Genomic DNA, 22,911 nt, shown 5'->3' with positions numbered 1-22,911 from the left:
CCCCCACCCATCCACCACCCATCACCAACCCACCCCCAACCCACTCACCCACCCACCACCAACCCACCCACCCCACCCACCAACCCACCAACCAACCAACCCATCCACCAACCCATCCACCAACCCACCCACCAACCAACCAACCAACCCACCCACCCACCCACCAACCCACCCACCCACCCACCCACCCACCCACCAACCCACCCACCCACCCACCCACCCACCAACCCACCCACCCACCCACCCACCAACCCACCCACCCACCCACCCACCAACCCACCCACCAACCCACCCACCCACCAACCCACCCACCCACCCACCAACCCACCCACCCACCCACCCACCAACCCACCCACCAACCCACCCACCCACCCACCAACCCACCCACCCACCCACCCACCAACCCACCCACCCACCAACCCACCCACCAACCCACTCACCCACCCACCAACCCACCCACCCACCAAGCACCCACCCACACACACACCCACCAACCAACTCACCCACTACCCACGTCTCGAGTTTCCTGATCTCCCGGTCGCACCGCGAAAGAATTCCACACAGTCGAGCGTAGCGCATCCTGCACCGCCCTGCAGCCTCTGACGTCACAGACGGACCCCCCACCCCCCCGGGCGCTCCCGGCCCACCAAACCCACCCACCCACATCGCCACACAAACCGAACGAAAACAAAAGAAGTCCCGACGCGCAAGCCCAGCCATTGTAATCGCTCGCTCGATCGATCGACGGCAACTTGCTGGCGGATAGGGTCTCTCCGAGCTTCTACGAGTGGAGAGGTTTGCTTGGCCTACCTCGTCCACCGCTGGTCAAGTTGAAACCAGCAAATACACTCAACTATGAAGGTTTTAAATTTTGATTTAAAGCGCAGGCGTCAGGGTCGGGATCGAACCCACGGCCATCCTGTATACCAGGCGAGGTAGTTAACATCTCCTAGCCAACGTGATGACAGAGATAGAGAGATACGCAAACTCCAAATATTCAGCAGCAGGCGTCAGGGTCGGGTTCAAACCACGACCATCCTGCACACCAGGCGAGGTAGTTAACATCTCCTAGCCACCGTGATGATGATGAGAGAGAGACACGCAAACTCCAAATATACAGCAGCAGGCGTCAGGGTCGGGATCGAGCCCACGACTATCCTGTATACCAGGCGAGGTAGTTAACATCTCCTAGCCACCGTGATGATGATGATGATGAGAGAGAGACACGCAAACTCCAAAGATACAGCAGCAGGCGTCAAGGTCGGGTTCGAACCCACGACCTGTTGTATAACAGGCGAGGTAGTTAACATATCCTAGCCACCGTGATGATGATGATGAGAGAGAGACACGCAAACTCCAAATATACAGCAGCAGGCGTCAGGGTCGGGATCGAACTCACGACCATCCTGTATACCAGGCGAGGTAGTTAACATCTCCTAGCCACCGTGATGATAATGATGAGAGAGAGACACGCAAACTCCAAATATACAGCAGCAGGCGTGAGGGTCGGGATCGAACCCACGACCTCCTGAAGACCAAGCGAGGGAGTTAACATCTCCTAGCCACCGCGATGATGATGATGATGAGAGAGAGACACGCAAACTCCAAATATACAGCAGCAGGCGTCAGGGTTGGGATCGAACCCACGACTATCCTGTAAACCAGGCAAGGTAGTTAACATCTCCTAGCCACCGTGATGATGATGAGAGAGAGAGACACGCAAACTCCAAATATACAGCAGCAGGCGTCAGGGGTCGTTATGAAACCCACAACCTCCTGCATACCAAGCGAGGGAGTTAACATCTCCTAGCCACCGTGATGACAGAGAGAGAGAGACACGCAAACTCCAAATATACAACAGCAGGCGTCAGGGATGGGATCGCACCCACGACCTCCTGCATACCAGGCGAGGGAGTTAACATCTCCTAGCCACCGTGATGATCAGAGAGAGAGAGACACGCAAACTCCAAATATACAGCAGCAGGCGTCAAGGTCGGGTTCAACCCCACGACCATCCTGTGTACCAGGCGAGGGAGTCAACATCTCCTAGCCACCGTGATGACAGAGAGAGAAAGAGAGACACGCAAACTCCAAATATACAACAGCAGGCGTCAGGGTTGGGATCGCACCCACGACCTCCTGCATACCAGGTGAGGGAGTTAACATCTCCTAGCCACCGTGGATTGGGCAAATGGTGGGAGTTACCCACGTGTTTAACCCCACCGCGGCTACGCGACCAGTCAATTGCAAACGAACTGGTGGTCATGGAATCCGTGAACACTGCTGGGTGGACTGAGTTGGCGGCTGCGGCGGTGGTGAAGATTTAAGCCGCTTGGAATGCTGCTTCAGCTGGGTTGGCGACCTGGGTCCTGGGTCTTGTCCCAGGGTCTGGGTGTGTCTTTCCCGCTCAGCGGAATTCATAAATGGCCATGTCGGAGACATGAAGCCAGCATAGTTGAGATAATGGGGGTTTGAGCTCTGGGTCTGGGCGTCTCTCTCTCTAATACACGGTACATAATGGCCATGTCGGACACTCTGAACAAGCACAGCTGAGATCTTGGAGGGTTTGAGCCCTGGGTCTGGGTGTCTCTCTCTCTAATACACGGTTCCTAATGGCCATGTCAGATAGACTCTGAACAAGCACAGCTGAAATCTTGGGGGTTTGAGCCCTGGGTCTGGGTGTCTGTCTCTAATACACGGTTCATAATGGCCATGTCGGAGACTCTTAACAAGCACAGCCGAGAACTTGGGGGTTTGAGCCCTGGGTCTGGGTGTCTCTCTCTCTAATACACGGTTTTTAATGGCCATGTCGGGGACTCTGAACAAGCACAGCTGAGATCTTGGGGGGTTTGAGCCCTGGGTCTGGGCGTCTCTCTCTCTAATACACGGTTCCTAATGGCCATGTCAGATAGACTCTGAACAAGCACAGCTGAGATATTGGGGGGTTTGAGCTCTGGGTCTGGGTGTCTCTCTCTCTAATACACGGTTCCTAATGGCCATGTCAGATAGACTCTGAACAAGCACAGCTGAGATATTTGGGGGTTTGAGCTCTGGGTCTCGGTGTCTCTCTCTCGAATACAGGTTCATAATGTCCATGCCGCACACTGAACCAGCACAGCTGAGAACTTTGGGGTTTGAGCCCTGGGTCTGGGTGTCTCTCTCTAATACAGGTTCATAATGGCCATGTCAGAGACTCTGAACAAGCACAGCTGAGATCTTGGGGGTTTGAGCCCTGGGTCTGGGCGTCTCTCTCTCTAATACAGGTTCATAATGGCCATGTCGGAGACTCTGAACAAGAACAGCTGAGATCTTGGGGGTTTGAGCCCTGGGTCTGGGTGTCTCTCTCTCTAATACACGGTTCATAGTGGCCATGTCAGAGACTCTGAACCAGCACAGCTGAGATCTTGGGGGTTTGAGCCCTGGGTCTGGGTGTCTCTCTCTCTAATACACGGTTTATAATGGCCATGTCAGAGACTCTGAACAAGCACAGCTGAGATCTTGGGGGTTTGAGATCTGGGTCTGGGCGTCTCTCTCTCTAATACAGGTTCATAATGGCCATGTCGGAGACTCTGAACAAGCACAGTTGAAATCTTGGGGGTTTGAGCCCTGGGTTTGGGCGTCTCTCTCTCTAATGCACGGTTCATAATGGCCATGTCAGAGACTCTGAACCAGCACAGGTGAGATCTTGGGGGTTTGAGCCCTGGGTCTGGGCGTCTCTCTCTCTAATATACGGTTCATAATGGCCATGTCGGAGATTCTGAACAAGCACAGCTGAGATTTTGGGGGTTTGAGCCCTGGGTCTGGGCGTCTCTCTCTCAAATACACGGTTCATAGTGGCCATGTCAGAGACTCTGAACAAGCACAGCTGAGATCTTGGGGATTTGAGCCCTGGGTCTGGGTGTCTCTCTCTCTAATGCACAGTTCATAATGGCCATGTCGGAGACTCTGAACAAGCACAGCTGGGATCTTGGGGATTTGAGCCCTGGGTCTGGGCGTCTCTCTCTCTAATGCACAGTTCATAATGGCCATGTCGAAGACTCTGAACCAGTACAGCTGAGATCTTGGGGGTTTGAGCCCTGGGTCTGGGCGTCTCTCTCTCTAATACACGTTTCATAGTGGCCATGTCAGAGACTCTGAACCAGCACAGCTTAGATCTTGGGGGGTTGAGCCCTGGGTCTGGGCGTCTCTCTCTCTAATACAGGTTCATAATGGCCATGTCGGAGACTCTGAACAAGCACAGCTGAGATCTTGGGGGTTTGAGCCCTGGGTCTGGGCGTCTCTCTCTCAAATACACGGTTCATAGTGGCCATGTCAGAGACTCTGAACCAGTACAGCTGAGATCTTGGGGATTTGAGCCCTGGGTCTGGGTGTCTCTCTCTCTAATACAGGTTCATAGTGGCCATGTCAGAGACTCTGAACCAGCACAGCTGAAATCTTGGGGATTTGAGCCCTGGGTCTGGGTGTCTCTCTCTCTAATACACGGTTCATAATGGCCATGTCGAAGACTCTGAACCAGTACAGCTGAGATCTTGGGGGTTTGAGCCCTGGGTCTGGGCGTCTCTCTCTTTAATACACGTTTCATAGTGGCCATGTCAGAGACTCTGAACCAGCACAGCTGAGATCTTGGGGGTTTGAGCCCTGGGTCTGGGTGTCTCTCTCTCTAATACACGTTTCATAGTGGCCATGTCAGAGACTCTGAACCAGCACAGCTGAGATCTTGGGGGTTTGAGCCCTGGGTTTGGGCGTCTCTCTCTCTAATGCACGGTTCATAATGGCCATGTCGGAGACTCTGAACCAGTACAGCTGAGATCTTTGGGGTTTGAGCACTGGGTCTGGGCGTCTCTCTCTCTAATACACGGTTCATAGTGGCCATGTCAGAGACTCTGAACCAGCACAGCTGAGATCTTGGGGGTTTGAGCCCTGGGTCTGGGCGTCTCTCTCTCTAATACAGGTTCATAATGGCCATGTCAGAGACTCTGAACCAGTACAGCTGAGATCTTTGGGGTTTGAGCCCTGGGTCTGGGTGTCTCTCTCTCTAATACACGGTTCATAATGGCCATGTCAGATAGACTTTGAACAAGCACAGCTGAGATATTGGGGGGTTTGAGCTCTGGGTCTGGGTGTCTCTCTCTCTAATACAGGTTCATAATGGCCATGTCAGATAGACTCTGAACAAGCACAGCTGAGATCTTGGGGGTTTGAGCCCTGGGTCTGGGCGTCTCTCTCTCAAATACACGGTTCATAGTGGCCATGTCAGAGACTCTGAACCAGTACAGCTGAGATCTTGGGGATTTGAGCCCTGGGTCTGGGTGTCTCTCTCTCTAATACAGGTTCATAGTGGCCATGTCAGAGACTCTGAACAAGCACAGCTGAGATCTTGGGGGGTTGAGCCCTGGGTCTGTGTGTCTCTCTCTCTAATACACGGTTCATAATGGCCATGTCGAAGACTCTGAACCAGTACAGCTGAGATCTTGGGGGTTTGAGCCCTGGGTCTGGGCGTCTCTCTCTTTAATACACGTTTCATAGTGGCCATGTCAGAGACTCTGAACCAGCACAGCTGAGATCTTGGGGGTTTGAGCCCTGGGTCTGGGTGTCTCTCTCTCTAATACACGTTTCATAGTGGCCATGTCAGAGACTCTGAACCAGCACAGCTGAGATCTTGGGGGTTTGAGCCCTGGGTTTGGGCGTCTCTCTCTCTAATGCACGGTTCATAATGGCCATGTCGGAGACTCTGAACCAGTACAGCTGAGATCTTTGGGGTTTGAGCACTGGGTCTGGGCGTCTCTCTCTCTAATACACGGTTCATAGTGGCCATGTCAGAGACTCTGAACCAGCACAGCTGAGATCTTGGGGGTTTGAGCCCTGGGTCTGGGCGTCTCTCTCTCTAATACAGGTTCATAATGGCCATGTCAGAGACTCTGAACCAGTACAGCTGAGATCTTTGGGGTTTGAGCCCTGGGTCTGGGTGTCTCTCTCTCTAATACACGGTTCATAATGGCCATGTCAGATAGACTTTGAACAAGCACAGCTGAGATATTGGGGGGTTTGAGCTCTGGGTCTGGGTGTCTCTCTCTCTAATACAGGTTCATAATGGCCATGTCAGATAGACTCTGAACAAGCACAGCTGAGATCTTGGGGGTTTGAGCCCTGGGTCTGGGCGTCTCTCTCTCTAATACACGGTTCATAATGGCCATGTCAGAGACTCTGAACAAGCACAGCTGAGATCTTGGGGATTTGAGCCCTGGGTCTGGGTGTCTCTCTCTCTAATACAGGTTCATAGTGGCCATGTCAGAGACTCTGAACAAGCACAGCTGAGATCTTGGGGGGTTGAGCCCTGGGTCTGTGTGTCTCTCTCTCTAATACACGGTTCATAATGGCCATGTCAGATAGACTTTGAACAAGCACAGCTGAGATATTGGGGGGTTTGAGCTCTGGGTCTGGGTGTCTCTCTCTCTAATACAGGTTCATAATGGCCATGTCAGATAGACTCTGAACAAGCACAGCTGAGATCTTGGGGGTTTGAGCCCTGGGTCTGGGCGTCTCTCTCTCAAATACACGGTTCATAGTGGCCATGTCAGAGACTCTGAACCAGTACAGCTGAGATCTTGGGGATTTGAGCCCTGGGTCTGGGTGTCTCTCTCTCTAATACAGGTTCATAGTGGCCATGTCAGAGACTCTGAACAAGCACAGCTGAGATCTTGGGGGGTTGAGCCCTGGGTCTGTGTGTCTCTCTCTCTAATACACGGTTCATAATGGCCATGTCGAAGACTCTGAACCAGTACAGCTGAGATCTTGGGGGTTTGAGCCCTGGGTCTGGGCGTCTCTCTCTTTAATACACGTTTCATAGTGGCCATGTCAGAGACTCTGAACCAGCACAGCTGAGATCTTGGGGGTTTGAGCCCTGGGTCTGGGTGTCTCTCTCTCTAATACACGTTTCATAGTGGCCATGTCAGAGACTCTGAACCAGCACAGCTGAGATCTTGGGGGTTTGAGCCCTGGGTTTGGGCGTCTCTCTCTCTAATGCACGGTTCATAATGGCCATGTCGGAGACTCTGAACCAGTACAGCTGAGATCTTTGGGGTTTGAGCACTGGGTCTGGGCGTCTCTCTCTCTAATACACGGTTCATAGTGGCCATGTCAGAGACTCTGAACCAGCACAGCTGAGATCTTGGGGGTTTGAGCCCTGGGTCTGGGCGTCTCTCTCTCTAATACAGGTTCATAATGGCCATGTCAGAGACTCTGAACCAGTACAGCTGAGATCTTTGGGGTTTGAGCCCTGGGTCTGGGTGTCTCTCTCTCTAATACACGGTTCATAATGGCCATGTCAGATAGACTTTGAACAAGCACAGCTGAGATATTGGGGGGTTTGAGCTCTGGGTCTGGGTGTCTCTCTCTCTAATACAGGTTCATAATGGCCATGTCAGATAGACTCTGAACAAGCACAGCTGAGATCTTGGGGGTTTGAGCCCTGGGTCTGGGCGTCTCTCTCTCTAATACACGGTTCATAATGGCCATGTCAGAGACTCTGAACAAGCACAGCTGAGATCTTGGGGATTTGAGCCCTGGGTCTGGGTGTCTCTCTCTCTAATACAGGTTCATAGTGGCCATGTCAGAGACTCTGAACAAGCACAGCTGAGATCTTGGGGGGTTGAGCCCTGGGTCTGTGTGTCTCTCTCTCTAATACACGGTTCATAATGGCCATGTCAGATAGACTTTGAACAAGCACAGCTGAGATATTGGGGGGTTTGAGCTCTGGGTCTGGGTGTCTCTCTCTCTAATACAGGTTCATAATGGCCATGTCAGAGACTCTGAACAAGCACAGCTGAGATCTTGGGGATTTGAGCCCTGGGTCTGGGTGTCTCTCTCTTTAATACACGGTTCATAATGGCCATGTCGGAGACTCTGAACAAGCACAGCTGAGATCTTGGGGATTTGAGCCCTGGGTCTGGGCGTCTCTCTCTCTAATACACGGTTCATAATGGCCATGTCAGATAGACTCTGAACAAGCATAGCTGAGATATTGGGGGGTTTGAGCTCTGGGTCTGGGTGTCTCTCTCTCCAATACACGGTTCATAATGGCCATGTCAGAGACTCTGAACAGGCACAGCTGAGATCTTGGGGGTTTGAGCCCTGGGTCTGGGTGTCTCTCCTGTCTCTCTCTGTCTCTCACACACAAACAGGGGGTTCATGATGGGCGTGTGGGAGACGGCAGTAATTCAATTCGGAATTTTAAAAGTGCTCGCGTAAAACGTCGCTGGCGCGCGTATTTGCGTGTGCCTGTGTGTGTGCGTGACTGCGTGTGTGTGTGTGCGTGTGACTGTGTGTGTGTGCATGTGTGTGTGCATGTGTATGTGCGTGTGTGTGTGCGTGTGACTGTGTGTGTGGTGTGTGCATTATGTGTGTTTGCGTGTCTGCGTGTGTGTGTGTGTGCGTGGTGTGTGCATGTGTGTGTGCGTGTCTGCGTGTGTGTGTGTGCGTGTGACTGTGTGCGTGTGTGTGTGCGTGCATGTGTGCGTGTGACTGTGTGTGTGCGTGTGTGCATGTGTGTCTGCGTGTGTGTGTGCGTGTCTGCGTGTGTGTGTGTGCGTGTGACTGTGTGCGTGTGTGTGTGCGTGCGTGTGTGTGCGTGTGACTGTGTGTGTGTGCGTGCGTGTGTGTGCGTGTGAGTGGGGAGCGGTAGTGTAGCGGTTAGCGCTCTTTGCTACGAACCTGGCGACCCGAGTTCAATCCCCGCTCACGGCCAATCCCGGTGACGATTATCTGAACCGGTACTGGGCCTCCCTTAGGTCGACCCAGGCTGAAATGAGTACCTGGTGCGGTGTGTAAAAACATCGCCACCGGGAAGACAAAGGCGGCCGGGCGCGGTATTGGCCACCCCACCCCCTCGTGTGCCTTGCCGGCCTTCGTAGGTGCTCGCGAACAGCACTTGCCCCAGAGGCCGTTGCAGGCTACACGGGGGACCTTTGTCTGTTGCCCTGTGGACTCACCCAGTGCTCTGGGGTTCACCATCGACCGCCGTCGCCTCGCCTCGCCTCCTCTCCTGCTGCGTGCGAGAAACACACGTGGCACTGGGGTCAGCTGCTGAGTGCGGCGGTCGTGGGATTACACAGTCGTCGTCGTCAACCAGCCAGGGTCAATCCACTGCTGGATGGAGGCCTCCTGCCCAAGACTCCTTCACCTCCATCATCATCATCATCATCAACCAACCAGCCAGGTTCAATCCACTGCTGGATTGAGGCCTCCTGCCCAAGCCTCCTCCATCTCCATTATCAACTTGTCAGGGTCAATACATTTCCTTAAAACTGCATTATCCTGTAGTTTGTTGTCCTTCCCACGCACCTCTGAATGGGCGCGCTACAGCGCGAACAAGTTCAACGAACACACAAATCCAAGATTATATCGGAACATGTCTTCATCATGCAAATATAAAGGGTTTATGTTTGGAGAGGGGGTGTTGGGTGGGAGGGGTGGCATTGAATCAGGGTAGTTGCACCGCAGTTTACTTTTTGTGGTTAAACAATCGCGAGCAAACAACAAAGAGAGTGATGTAAGAATTGGCGCCCGAGACGATAACTGTGAACGTCGATGAGCCTCGAGGCCGTCGTCCGAAGTCGACGACCGCGACGCTCTCGTCCACAGCCACCGCGGAGACGCACCCAGCCAGAGGGACCCGTGGAGGCCCCAACACATACACGTGGTGGTGCTGGTGGTGGTGGTGGTGGTCACCCCAACACACACACACGTGGTGATGGTCACCCCAACACACACACACGTGCTGGTGGTCACCCCAACACACACGTGGTGGTTGTGGTGGTCACCCCAACACACACGTGGTGGTTGTGGTGGTGGTGGTCACCCCAACACACACACACACACACGTGGTGATGGTCACACCAACACACACACAGACGTGGTGATGGTGAACGGCACTTTGACAGAGGGTTTGGCGAGATAACCCTCGATGATTCTGTGTGCGACGCGGTTCGCCACTCTTACCCCCACCACCCCCCCACCCTCACCCCCCCACCTCCACCCTCCCCCCACCCTCCCCCCACCACTACCACCCACACCACCCCCCACCACCACCCTCCCACCACTACCACCCACAACACCACCCCACCACCCCCCCCACCACCCCCCCGCCCTCACCCTCCCCCCCACCACTACCCACACCACCCCCCCACCACCCCCAACCCCCACCACTACCACCCCCCCCACCACCTCCCCCACACCCCTTCGCACCCCCCCCCCCCGCCACGTTTCCCCCATCCGCTTTCGAGGCGCTCTCGCGCGCACGACCCGAGTTGTCGAATGGCGTCGGTGTCGTTCACGGTGACGCCACTTCGCCCGTAAACCCTGCAGAGTGTTGAGGGAGGAGGGTGGGGAGGGGGTGGGGGGCATGCCGAGGCTCTGCTGCGCTGTTCGCTCGACGCAACACATCCGTCCGCAATAAACCCTCCACCAACCCCCCCCCCCCCTTCTAGGGATGACAACATCTCGACTTTTTTTTTAGCTCTCACTCTGCCATGAGCTGGAAACTCGGCGTGCGTGGCTTTGCGAGCTGTCGACCAAGCGCACTCAGCGCTCGAAAAATTTCACAAAAAGACAAAGACCCCCCCCCCATTGCCTTTAACAGACTGTTGGGGCAAGTGCTGTAAGAGATCACCTTCGAAGGCAGGAACGGCACACGAGGGGGTGGGTGGCCGGCACCACGCACCGCTGCCTTTGTCTCCCCAAGTGCCGATGTTTACACACCGCACCAGGTACCCATTTGTGGCTGAGTCGACCGAGGGGAGGTCCAGGACCGGTTCAGATAATCGTCACCGGTGTTGGCCGTGAGCGGGAATTGAACTCTGGTTGCCGGGTTCGTAGCGCAGCACGATAACTGCTACACTACAGCTCCCCACTCACTCACACACTCACTCACACGCTCACTCACTCAATTACTGCCTCACACACTCACTCACATGGCCACACGCTCACTCACATGCTCACTCGCGCCCTTGCACACTCACTCACACACTCACTCGCAAATTCACTCGCTCGCACATTCACACACTCACTCGCACACTCACACACTCACTCATTCACGTGCTTACTCACTCACTCACTCGCCCGCACACTCACACACTCACTCGCTCGCTCGCACACTCACTCACATACTCACTCACTCGCTCGGACATTCACACACTCCCTCAGTCGCTCGCTCGCATACTCACTCGCTCGCACACTCACTCACTCGCACACTCACGTACTCACATACCCACTTACTCGCATACTCACTCGCTCGCACACTCACTCACTCGCACACTCACGTACTCACATACCCACTTACTCGCATACTCACTCGCTCGCACACTCACTCACTCGCACACTCACGCACTCACATACCCACTTACTCGCGCACTCACACGCTCACTCACGTGCTCACTCATTCACTCGCAAAACTTGTGGGAAGTGGCTGGGGGTGGTGGAGTGGACGAACCTGGTGGTGCTGGAAGACGTCACGTGGCATGCTGGAAAGCGCTCTGCAATGACAAAGCAAACCAGAGCGCCGTTAATCCCCCCGACAGACTTAAATGACGCTAACAACTCCAACAACCAAAGGCAAAATGCGTTGTTCCATAGTGGCAATCGCCCAATCACCCACCAACTCACCAACCCACTCACCCACTCATCCACTCACTTTATCACGCACTCACCCACTCACTCACTCACCCACCCACCAACTCACCAACCCACTCACTTTCTCACGCACTCACCCACTCACTCACTCACTCACCCACCCCACCCACCCACTCACCAACCCACTTACCCACCCACCCACTGCTCACTTTCTCATGTACTCACCACTCACTCACCCACCCACAACTCACCAACCCACCAACCCACTCAACCATCCACTCACTTTCTCACGCACTCACTCACTCACCCAACAACCAACCAACCAACCCACTCACCCACCCACCTGCTCACTTTCTCATGCACTCACCCACTCACTCACCCACCCACCAACTCACCAACCCACTCACCCACCCACTCACTTTCTCATCCGCTCACTCACTCACCCACCCACCCACCAACCCACCAACCCACCAACTCACTCACCCACTCATCCACTCACGCACTCACCTACTCACTCACTCACCCACCCACCAACTCCCCAACCCACTTACCCACCCACCCACCTGCTCACTTTCTCATGCACTCACCCATTCACTCACCCACCCACCAACCCACTAACCCACTCACCCACCCACTCACTTTCTCATCCACTCACTCACCCACCCACCAACCCACCAACTCACCAACCCACTCACCCACTAATCCACTCACTTTCTCACGCACTCACCTACTCACTCACTCACCCACCCACCCACCAACTCACGAACCCACTTACCCACCCACCCACTGCACACTTTCTCATGTACTCACCCATTCACTCACCCACCCACCAAACCACTAACCCACTCACCCACCCACTCACTTTCTCATCCACTCACTCACCCACCCACCCACCAACTCACCAACCCACTCACCCATCCACTCACTTTCTCACTCACTCACCCAACAACCAACCAACCAACCCACTCACCCACCCACCCACTCACTTTCTCATCCACACACTCACCCACCCACCCACCCACCAACTCACCAACCCACTTACCCACCCACCTGCTCACTTTCTCATGCACTCACCACTCAATCACCCACCCACCAACTCACTAACCCACTCACCCACCCACTCACTTTCTCATCCACTCACTCACTCACCCACCCACCAACCCACCAACCCACTCACCCACTAATCCACTCACTTTCTCACGCACTCACCTACTCACTCACTCACCCACCCACCAACTCACGAACCCACTTACCCACCCACCCACTGCACACTTTCTCATGTACTCACCCATTCACTCACCCACCCACCAACCCACTAACCCACTCACCCACCCACTCACTTTCTCATCCACTCACTCACTCACCCACCCACCAACTCACCAACCCACTCACCCATCCACTCACTTTCTCACTCACTCACCCAACAACCAACCAACCAACCCACTCACCCACCCACCTGCTCACTTTCTCATGCACTCACCCACTCACTCACCCACCCACCCACCAACTCACCAAACCACTCACCCACCCACTCACTTTCTCATCCGCTCACTCGCTCACCCACCCACCAACCCACCAACTCACTCACCCACTCATCCACTCACTTTCTCACGCACTCACCTACTCACTCACTCGCCCACCCACCAATTCACTAACCCACTCACCCACCCACTCACTTTCTCATCCACTCACTCACCCACCCACCAACCCACAAACTCACCAACCCACTCACCCACTCATCCACTCACTTTCTCACGCACTCACCTACTCACTCACTCACCCACCCACCAACTCACCAACCCACTCACCCACCCACCAAACCACTAACCCACTCACCCACCCACTCACTTTCTCATCCACTCACTCACCCACCCACCCACCAACTCACCAACCCACTCACCCATCCACTCACTTTCTCACTCACTCACCCAACAACCAACCAACCAACCAACCCACTCACCCACCCACCCACTCACTTTCTCATCCACTCACTCACCCACCCACCCACCCACCAACTCACCAACCCACTTACCCACCCACCCACCTGCTCACTTTCTCATGCACTCACCACTCAATCACCCACCCACCAACTCACTAACCCACTCACCCACCCACTCACTTTCTCATCCACTCACTCACTCACCCACCCACCAACCCACCAACTCACCAACCCACTCACCCACTAATCCACTCACTTTCTCACGCACTCACCTACTCACTCACTCACCCACCCACCAACTCACGAACCCACTTACCCACCCACCCACTGCACACTTTCTCATGTACTCACCCATTCACTCACCCACCCACCAACCCACTAACCCACTCACCCACCCACTCACTTTTTCATCCACTCACTCACCCACCCACCCACCAACTCACCAACCCACTCACCCATCCACTCACTTTCTCACTCACTCACCCAACAACCAACCAACCAACCAACCCACTCACCCACCCACCTGCTCACTTTCTCATGCACTCACCCACTCACTCACCCACCCACCAACTCACCAAACCACTCACCCACCCACTCACTTTCTCATCCGCTCACTCACTCACCCACCCACCCACCAACCCACCAACCCACCAACTCACTCACCCACTCATCCACTCACGCACTCACCTACTCACTCACTCACCCACCCACCAACTCCCCAACCCACTTACCCACCCACCCACCTGCTCACTTTCTCATGCACTCACCCATTCACTCACCCACCCACCAACCCACTAACCCACTCACCCACCCACTCACTTTCTCATCCACTCACTCACCCACCCACCAACCCACCAACTCACCAACCCACTCACCCACTAATCCACTCACTTTCTCACGCACTCACCTACTCACTCACTCACCCACCCACCCACCAACTCACGAACCCACTTACCCACCCACCCACTGCACACTTTCTCATGTACTCACCCATTCACTCACCCACCCACCAAACCACTAACCCACTCACCCACCCACTCACTTTCTCATCCACTCACTCACCCACCCACCCACCAACTCACCAACCCACTCACCCATCCACTCACTTTCTCACTCACTCACTCACCCAACAACCAACCAACCAACCCACTCACCCACCCACCCACTCACTTTCTCATCCACACACTCACCCACCCACCCACCCACCAACTCACCAACCCACTTACCCACCCACCCACCTGCTCACTTTCTCATGCACTCACCACTCAATCACCCACCCACCAACTCACTAACCCACTCACCCACCCACCAACCCACCAACCCACTCACCCACTAATCCACTCACTTTCTCACGCACTCACCTACTCACTCACTCACCCACCCACCAACTCACGAACCCACTTACCCACCCACCCACTGCACACTTTCTCATGTACTCACCCATTCACTCACCCACCCACCAACCCACTAACCCACTCACCCACCCACTCACTTTCTCATCCACTCACTCACCCACCCACCCACCAACTCACCAACCCACTCACCCATCCACTCACTTTCTCACTCACTCACCCAACAACCAACCAACCAACCCACTCACCCACCCACCTGCTCACTTTCTCATGCACTCACCCACTCACTCACCCACCCACCAACTCACCAAACCACTCACCCACCCACTCACTTTCTCATCCGCTCACTCGCTCACCCACCCACCAACCCACCAACTCACTCACCCACTCATCCACTCACTTTCTCACGCACTCACCTACTCACTCACTCGCCCACCCACCAATTCACTAACCCACTCACCCACCCACTCACTTTCTCATCCACTCACTCACTCACCCACCCACCAACCCACAAACTCACCAACCCACTCACCCACTCATCCACTCACTTTCTCACGCACTCACCTACTCACTCACTCACCCACCCACCAACTCACCAACCCACTCACCCACCCACCAAACCACTAACCCACTCACCCACCCACTCACTTTCTCATCCACTCACTCACCCACCCACCCACCAACTCACCAACCCACTCACCCATCCACTCACTTTCTCACTCACTCACCCAACAACCAACCAACCAACCAACCAACTCACCCACCCACTCACTTTCTCATCCACTCACTCACCCACCCACCCACCCACCAACTCACCAACCCACTTACCCACCCACCCACCTGCTCACTTTCTCATGCACTCACCACTCAATCACCCACCCACCAACTCACTAACCCACTCACCCACCCACTCACTTTCTCATCCACTCACTCACTCACCCACCCACCAACCCACCAACTCACCAACCCACTCACCCACTAATCCACTCACTTTCTCACGCACTCACCTACTCACTCACTCACCCACCCACCAACTCACGAACCCACTTACCCACCCACCCACTGCACACTTTCTCATGTACTCACCCATTCACTCACCCACCCACCAACCCACTAACCCACTCACCCACCCACTCACTTTCTCATCCACTCACTCACCCACCCACCCACCAACTCACCAACCCACTCACCCATCCACTCACTTTCTCACTCACTCACCCAACAACCAACCAACCAACCAACCCACTCACCCACCCACCTGCTCACTTTCTCATGCACTCACCCACTCACTCACCCACCCACCAACTCACCAAACCACTCACCCACCCACTCACTTTCTCATCCGCTCACTCGCTCACCCACCCACCAACCCACCAACTCACTCACCCACTCATCCACTCACTTTCTCACGCACTCACCTACTCACTCACTCGCCCACCCACCAACTCACTAACCCACTCACCCACCCACTCACTTTCTCATCCACTCACTCACCCACCCACCAACCCACAAACTCACCAACCCACTCACCCACTCATCCACTCACTTTCTCACGCACTCACCTACTCACTCACTCACCCACCCACCAACTCACCAACCCACTTACCCACCCACCAACTGCACACTTTCTCATGTACTCACCCATTCACTCACCCACCCACCAACCCACTAACCCACTCACCCACCCACTCACTTTCTCATCCACTCACCCACCCACCCACCAACTCACCAACCCACTCACCCATCCACTCACTTTCTCACGCACTCACCCACCAACCAACCAACCCACTCACCCACCCACCTACTCACTTTCTCATGCACTCACCCACCCACTCACTCACCCACCCACCAACCCACTCACTTTCTCATCCACTCACTCACCCACCAACCCACTCACCCACCTGCTCACTTTCTCATGCACTCACTCACTCACTAACCCACCCACCAACTCACTAACCCACCCACTCACTCACCCACCCACCAACTCACCAACCCACCCACCCACTCACTCACTTTCTCACGCGCTCACCCAGTCACTAACCCACCCACTCACTCACCCACCCACCAACCCACTCACTTTTTCATCCACTCACTCACCCACCAACCCACCAACCCACTCACCCACCTGCTCACTTTCTCATGCACTCACCCACTCACTCACTCACCCACCCACCAACTCACCAACCAACCCACCCACTCACCCACTCACTAACTCACCCACCACCAACTCACCCACCCACCCACTCACCCACCCACTCACCCACCCACCCACCCACTCACCCACTCACTCACCCACCCACTCACCCACCCACCAACTCACCAACCCATCCACCCACTCACCCACTCACTCACTCACTCACCCACCCACCCACCAACTCACCAACCCACCCACTCACTCACTTTCTCACGCGCTCACCCACTCACTCACTCACCCACACACCAACTCACCAACCCACCCACCCACTCACACACTCACTCACTCACTCACCCACCCACCAACTCACCAACCCACCCACTCACTCACTTTCTCACGCGCTCACCCACTCACTCACTCACCCACCCACCAACTCACCAACCCACTCACCCACCCACCCACCCACTCGCTCTCCTAACCAAATTCCCTGTGCGCACACGACGACGCGTTCAGACGCCCACCCCACCCCACAGCGCTGCGATTGACATTTTAACAGAACACAAACAGATTTCGCAAATCGAATATGTACTACCCTCCACGTACGCACCCACAAAGATAAAGATCCCCCGCCGCAGGTGTAGCCATGAGAGACGTGTTGGGGCAAGTGCTGTGAGTAGCAGCTGCACCCGATGAAGGCCGGCAAACTGTGGCACACGAAGGGGTTTCGATCCCGACCCTGACGCTTGCTGCTGTATATATGGAGTTTGCGTGTCTCTCTCTCTCATCATCATCACGGTAGCTAGGAGATGTTAACGACCTCGCCTGGTTAGCAGGAGGTCGTGGGCTCGATCCAGACCCTGACACCTGCTGCTGTATATTTGGAGTTTGCGTGTCTCTTTCTCTCATCATCATCACGGTGGCTAGGAGATGTTATCTACCTCGCCTGGTGTACAGGAGGTCGTGGGTTCAATCCCGACCCTAACGCCTGCTGCTGGATATTTGGAGTCTGCGTGTCTCTCTCTCTCATCATCATCACGGTGGCTAGAAGATGTTAACTACCTCGCCTGGTACACAGGAGGTCGTGGGTTCGATCCTGACCCTAACGCCTGCTGTTGTATATTTGTAATGCGGGCGTAAACGGCCTCGCGGATATGACGTAACAGGGGGGAGGAGTTGGGTCACGTGGGGAGAAGGGTGAGCTCTTAAGGGCGGGAACCGGAAGAGATGAGGAGAGAGTGTAAGAATAAAGACGGGAGAAGGCCACGCAGGGCAGGAGGTGGGAAGTGGTGTGATCGCCACAGGACGGGACTCTGCACCGTTGGCCAGCGGTGTCCGGGCACGGGGGAGACGGAGAGCAGCGGTGGGGCTGCAGAGAGAGCAGCCGAGGGGCTACAGATCGGGGCGGAGAGGCTGAGAGAAAGCCAGCAGCGGAGCTGCATCGGGAGCCAGCAGAAAGGCTACGGGAGCGACGGCAGCAGAAGGGCTGCCAAGCGGGAGGTGGAGAAAGCTCCGAGCGAGGCGCCGTGCGGGAGTTTACGTGTCTCTCTCTCCCCTTGGTCGCGTGGAATTTTCTCCGGGTCCTCCGATTTATCCCTCTACATTTAGTATCAACGTCACGTGTTTGAAGTATGTGGCTGATAGAAATGTCCACACGATAAGCCCACTTCGTCGAGCTTTCATTTGTCATAGCCAGGTCGCTTTTGCAAAAGAGTTACAGAGCTCAGTGGCCTTTACCTGGTAAAAATAAAATAAAAGTTTAGTTTATAGGTTGTGAGCAGACGGTCTGGACCCCAAAAACACGAAGAAAATACCCAGAACTCTGGGCCTATTGATGATATCATAGGCCTTCGCCAGGTCAACAAATCCAAGATGGAGGGCCTTTTGGAATGCCCTACACCTCTGCAGTAACATGCGAACAAATACATTGCTGTGCGTGCAGGACCATCCTGGTCGAAACCACAGTGGTTTCACTCACTCACCCAATCACTCACTCACCATATTAGCAGGGTTGTCTACGTACGGTGTGAAAGAAGTTCAACGTACATATGTAATGACAATAGAGCCTGCCTGCGGCGTGAGGGGACTAGTAGCCATGGGTGGTAATGGTAGGGGAGTCAGCCTGCAGTCCAAATGCACTAGTAGCCACGGGAGGTAATGACAGGGGTATCAGTTGTGAGTGCGAAGAGACTGGTGGCCACAGGAGGTAATGCCAGGGGTAACAGTTGTGAGTGTGAAGGGACTGGTGGCTATGGGAGGAAATGACAGGGGAGTCAGTTGTGAGTGCGAAGGGGACTGGTCGCTACGGGAGGTAATGACGGGTATCAGTTGTGAGTGCGAAGGGACTGGTGGCCGCGGGATTATTCGAGAAGGAAGGATGGTCAGGTGACAGAAGAGGACGGTAGAGTCTGCCGGTGGAGCGAGCGCCCAGAGTCAGTGATTGGTATATAAGGGGGAGATACGCGGGAGACTCGGGGCTTTTGCAGTGGGGTCTCCTCCTGATGTCAAGTGAACGTGTCTTCAATAAAGTGCCATCTCAAGAGAAGTGTGTCAAGTCATCACTGCACGTGTGTAATGACAGTGTGACACCTGCTGGCCTGGAAGGGGAATCACAGGTACGGGCACGGTTAAGTAACAACCAATTAGAGAAGGAGGTGCATCTGGGTCAAAGGTAACAGGTGGGGTTAGCCGAGAAACTTCGGGAACCTGCTCGAAGGGTCCACGAGAGGGCCTGGAGGGATATAAGGGGGAGCGGACCCGGGGCTCGGGGCTCGTGTGTGAGGTCTTGGGTCCTGGCTGCGTTGCTGCTCGCCGACATCTCTCTCAGTCGTCCGGCCACGTGGAAGATCTTCTGCGTGGTTTCCATCGTCGTCATTGTCACGCCGCCAGTCATCGGCGTAGCCGAGTGAGGGCGATGGGACCACACCGAGTGTGTAGCCAGTAGAGACGTTAATACCTCGTGTTGTACTGTGAGGAGGAATAAGTATTGGCCTGTGTTGTGCCCAGTGTGAGCAATAAAGAAGAAGTACCCTCTACACGACGTATCGTGGAAGTCGCTCATTACACATGCATAGACTCACATGCTTTAGTCGCTCACTCACATAGTCACCCACCCACACAGTCACCGCATCCTCTGATCATTATGGTTGGCTACGTGCGTACACCACAATAACTCATTCTTGCCAGGGCATTACCCGGCACACTGAGGAGGAGAAGGAGGAGGAGGTGGGGGGAGATACCCCCCGCAAGTTAAAAGGTTGGGACCACCAGGGCATCCTTCCGGCTCTGTGGAGGCCGTCCCTGTGAACTGCGTGCCAAATGCAGCAGCCGTAGCAGCTGCATGCCTGGACAATCTGGACAATCACCCCCCCCCCCCCATGTCGGTGTCATGAGGAAGATGGTGGGGGGGCGATGCAAATCACAGGCGCGAGCGATGATAACATTTCCGCGTGGAAAAAAACAAGTAAGATTAGGTTTTCAATGGGCATGGCAAAATATGTTAAAGCAACCCAATAGGAAGTGTAAAATTCCAGGTTTGAGTCCAGGCCGTTCGCGGTTCCGAGTGGGGCCCTGGATGGATGATCGTCGCCGCATTGAGAGTTATTTACAGATGCATTTTACCGACACCCCCAAGACAAAGATGTTAATCACCCTCGTCCCCTGTATAAGCGCCGCACCAGGTGTACTCATTTGAGGCCGAGTCGAACTAAGGGAGGCCCATGACCGGTTCAGATAATTGGTGTTGGACCGCAACAACCCCGCTTTCCACACACACCCCGAATAAAGACAAAGATCCCCCGTATAGCATGGACACACTGGTGGGGCAAGTGCTGTTAGCGAGCACCTATCAAGGCCGGCACGCCACACGAGTGAGTGGGTGGCCAACACCACGCACAGTCGCCTTTGTCTCCCCAGTGGCGATTATTTGAACGCCACACCAGGTGTACTCATTTGAGGCCGAGTCGACCTAAGGGAGGCCCATGATCGGTTCAAATAATCGTCACCGGTGATGGCCGTGAGCGGGAATCGAACTCGGGTCGCCGGGGTTCATAGCGCAGCGTAGCGCTAACCGCTGCACCACCGCTCCCCACATGCACCTCCACCCACCCCTCCAGCCAAACCCTCCGCCCCCACCCACCCGTCCACCCATTCCTTCACCTCCGCTTAGCAGCCTGCTGACCGCTACACTACCACTCCCTCACCATTACACACAAAGACAAAGACCCCCCGTGCAGCCTATAACAGACTGTTGGGGCAAGTGCCATGAGGGAGTAGCAGCAATGAAGGTCGGCATTGTGGCACACGAGGGAGTGGGTGGCCAGCGCCACGCTCGGCCGCCTTTGTCTCCCCAGTGGGGAGGCACCAGGTACTCATTTGAGGCTGAGTCGACCTAGGGGAGGCCCACGACTGGTTCAGATAATCGTCACCGGTGTTGGCCGTGAGTGGGAATCGAACTCGGGTGGCCGGGTTCGTAGCGCTACTACTACCGTAGCCAAAGACAAAAACACAGTTCCCCCGTGTAGCCTTAACAGACTGTTGAGGCAAGTGCTGTTAGCGAGCAAGTGTAGTGGTGGTATTGACGTGCGCCGACTGTGACAGTGATGGATCACGGGGCGGCGCGGGGTGCGGGGTTGGGCACGCGTTGTGGGCGTTGTGTGGACGCGCGCGCCGGGAGTGACAGATGACGGGGCGGCGCGGCGTGGGTGGTGAGGCACGATGAGATGTGGGAAAAGAGGATCGTAGCCAGCGCCCAGCGATTGGTCGAATAAGTGGGTGCTCGCAGCGACGTCCGCAGGTGGGGTATAAAGGGGGACGCGCGAGAGCACTCGGGGAGAGTTACCCAGTTGAAGACCCGAAGACGGAGCTGAAGACCTAGTGCCCCGAGACCCCTAGTCCCGCCGTCCTTGTGGGAACCGGGGCCCTGTGTGGCTCGGAGGCGAGGCTGTGGGACCCGGGGTCCGACGCCCCCGTGGGTCGGGCTGGGGACCCACAGTCGAGACGGATACCCCGGGCAGGGAGTGTCCCGAGTAGCTCAGTGGCGTTAGTCGCCGAGTAGCTAAGTGGATGTTGGTCATCCGAGTAGCTCAGTGGCGTTAGTCGCCGAGTAGCTAAGTGGGTGTTTGTCACCCGAGATACTAAGTGGATGTTGGTCATCCGAGTAGCTCAGTGGGCGTTAGTCGCCAAGTAGCTAAGTGGGTGTTTGTCACCCGAGATACTAAGTGGGTGTTTGTCACCCGAGATACTAAGTGGGTGGTTGTCACCCGAGATACAAAGTAGGTGTTAGTCACCTGTGAACGAGTTTGATAAAATAAAGAGTGTGTTACCCGTGAAGTCGTCTCCCGCCGAGTTACTACATTACACAAGCACCTACCTAAGGCCAGAACGGCACACGAGGGGGTGGGTAGTCAACACCGCGTCCACCCACACACACAGCCACACACACACACAGCCACACACACAGCCACACACACACACAGCCCGTCACGAAGCGGCATAAATCACCATCCACTCAAACCTCACAAGCGCGATTCGGGCTGGAGCGTGCATCGACACGCTCACCGCCCACCCGCCTCCGAGCGGCTGGGCCCCAAGTTCGGCTCGGCGAGCAGCCTCGGGCGCCCTTGGGCACGCGGAATGTGGAGGCCCATTGAGCGCGACGTCTTACAACGGAGCGTTGAAATTCCGAGCGTTTTTAAATGGAGCGTTATCGATGTAGCGTTAACGATGGAGAGGTGCCTATGGAGTGTTGCCTATGGAGCGTTGTCTATGGAGCGGTGTCTATGGAGCGTTATGAATGGAGTGTAGAACTTCAGAGCGTTGTCAATGGAGCGTTATCAATGGAATGGTGTCTACGGTGGTGGTTT

At 55.2% G+C, this 22,911-nt stretch overlaps 1 protein-coding gene across 1 annotated transcript in view; it reads right to left on the bottom strand.

Moving 5' to 3' along the window:
- The window catches only part of LOC144950359 (alpha-N-acetylneuraminide alpha-2,8-sialyltransferase-like), a 66,376-nt gene extending 43,681 nt beyond the window's left edge, over positions 1–22,695 (bottom strand). Inside the window, exon 1 of the mRNA XM_078880474.1 lies at positions 22,607–22,695. Coding sequence (XP_078736600.1) covers positions 22,607–22,695 — 89 coding nt within the window. The remainder of the gene's footprint in view (positions 1–22,606) is intronic.
- Between the last annotated feature and the right edge of the window lie 216 nt (positions 22,696–22,911).

The sequence above is a fragment of the Lampetra fluviatilis genome, chromosome 57 (genome assembly GCF_964198595.1).
Source record: "Lampetra fluviatilis chromosome 57, kcLamFluv1.1, whole genome shotgun sequence".
In the NCBI taxonomy this organism is placed as follows: Eukaryota; Metazoa; Chordata; class Hyperoartia; order Petromyzontiformes; family Petromyzontidae; genus Lampetra; species Lampetra fluviatilis.
The sequence above is the reverse complement of the archived record's forward strand: the minus strand, read 5'-3'. Positions and strand labels throughout refer to the sequence as shown.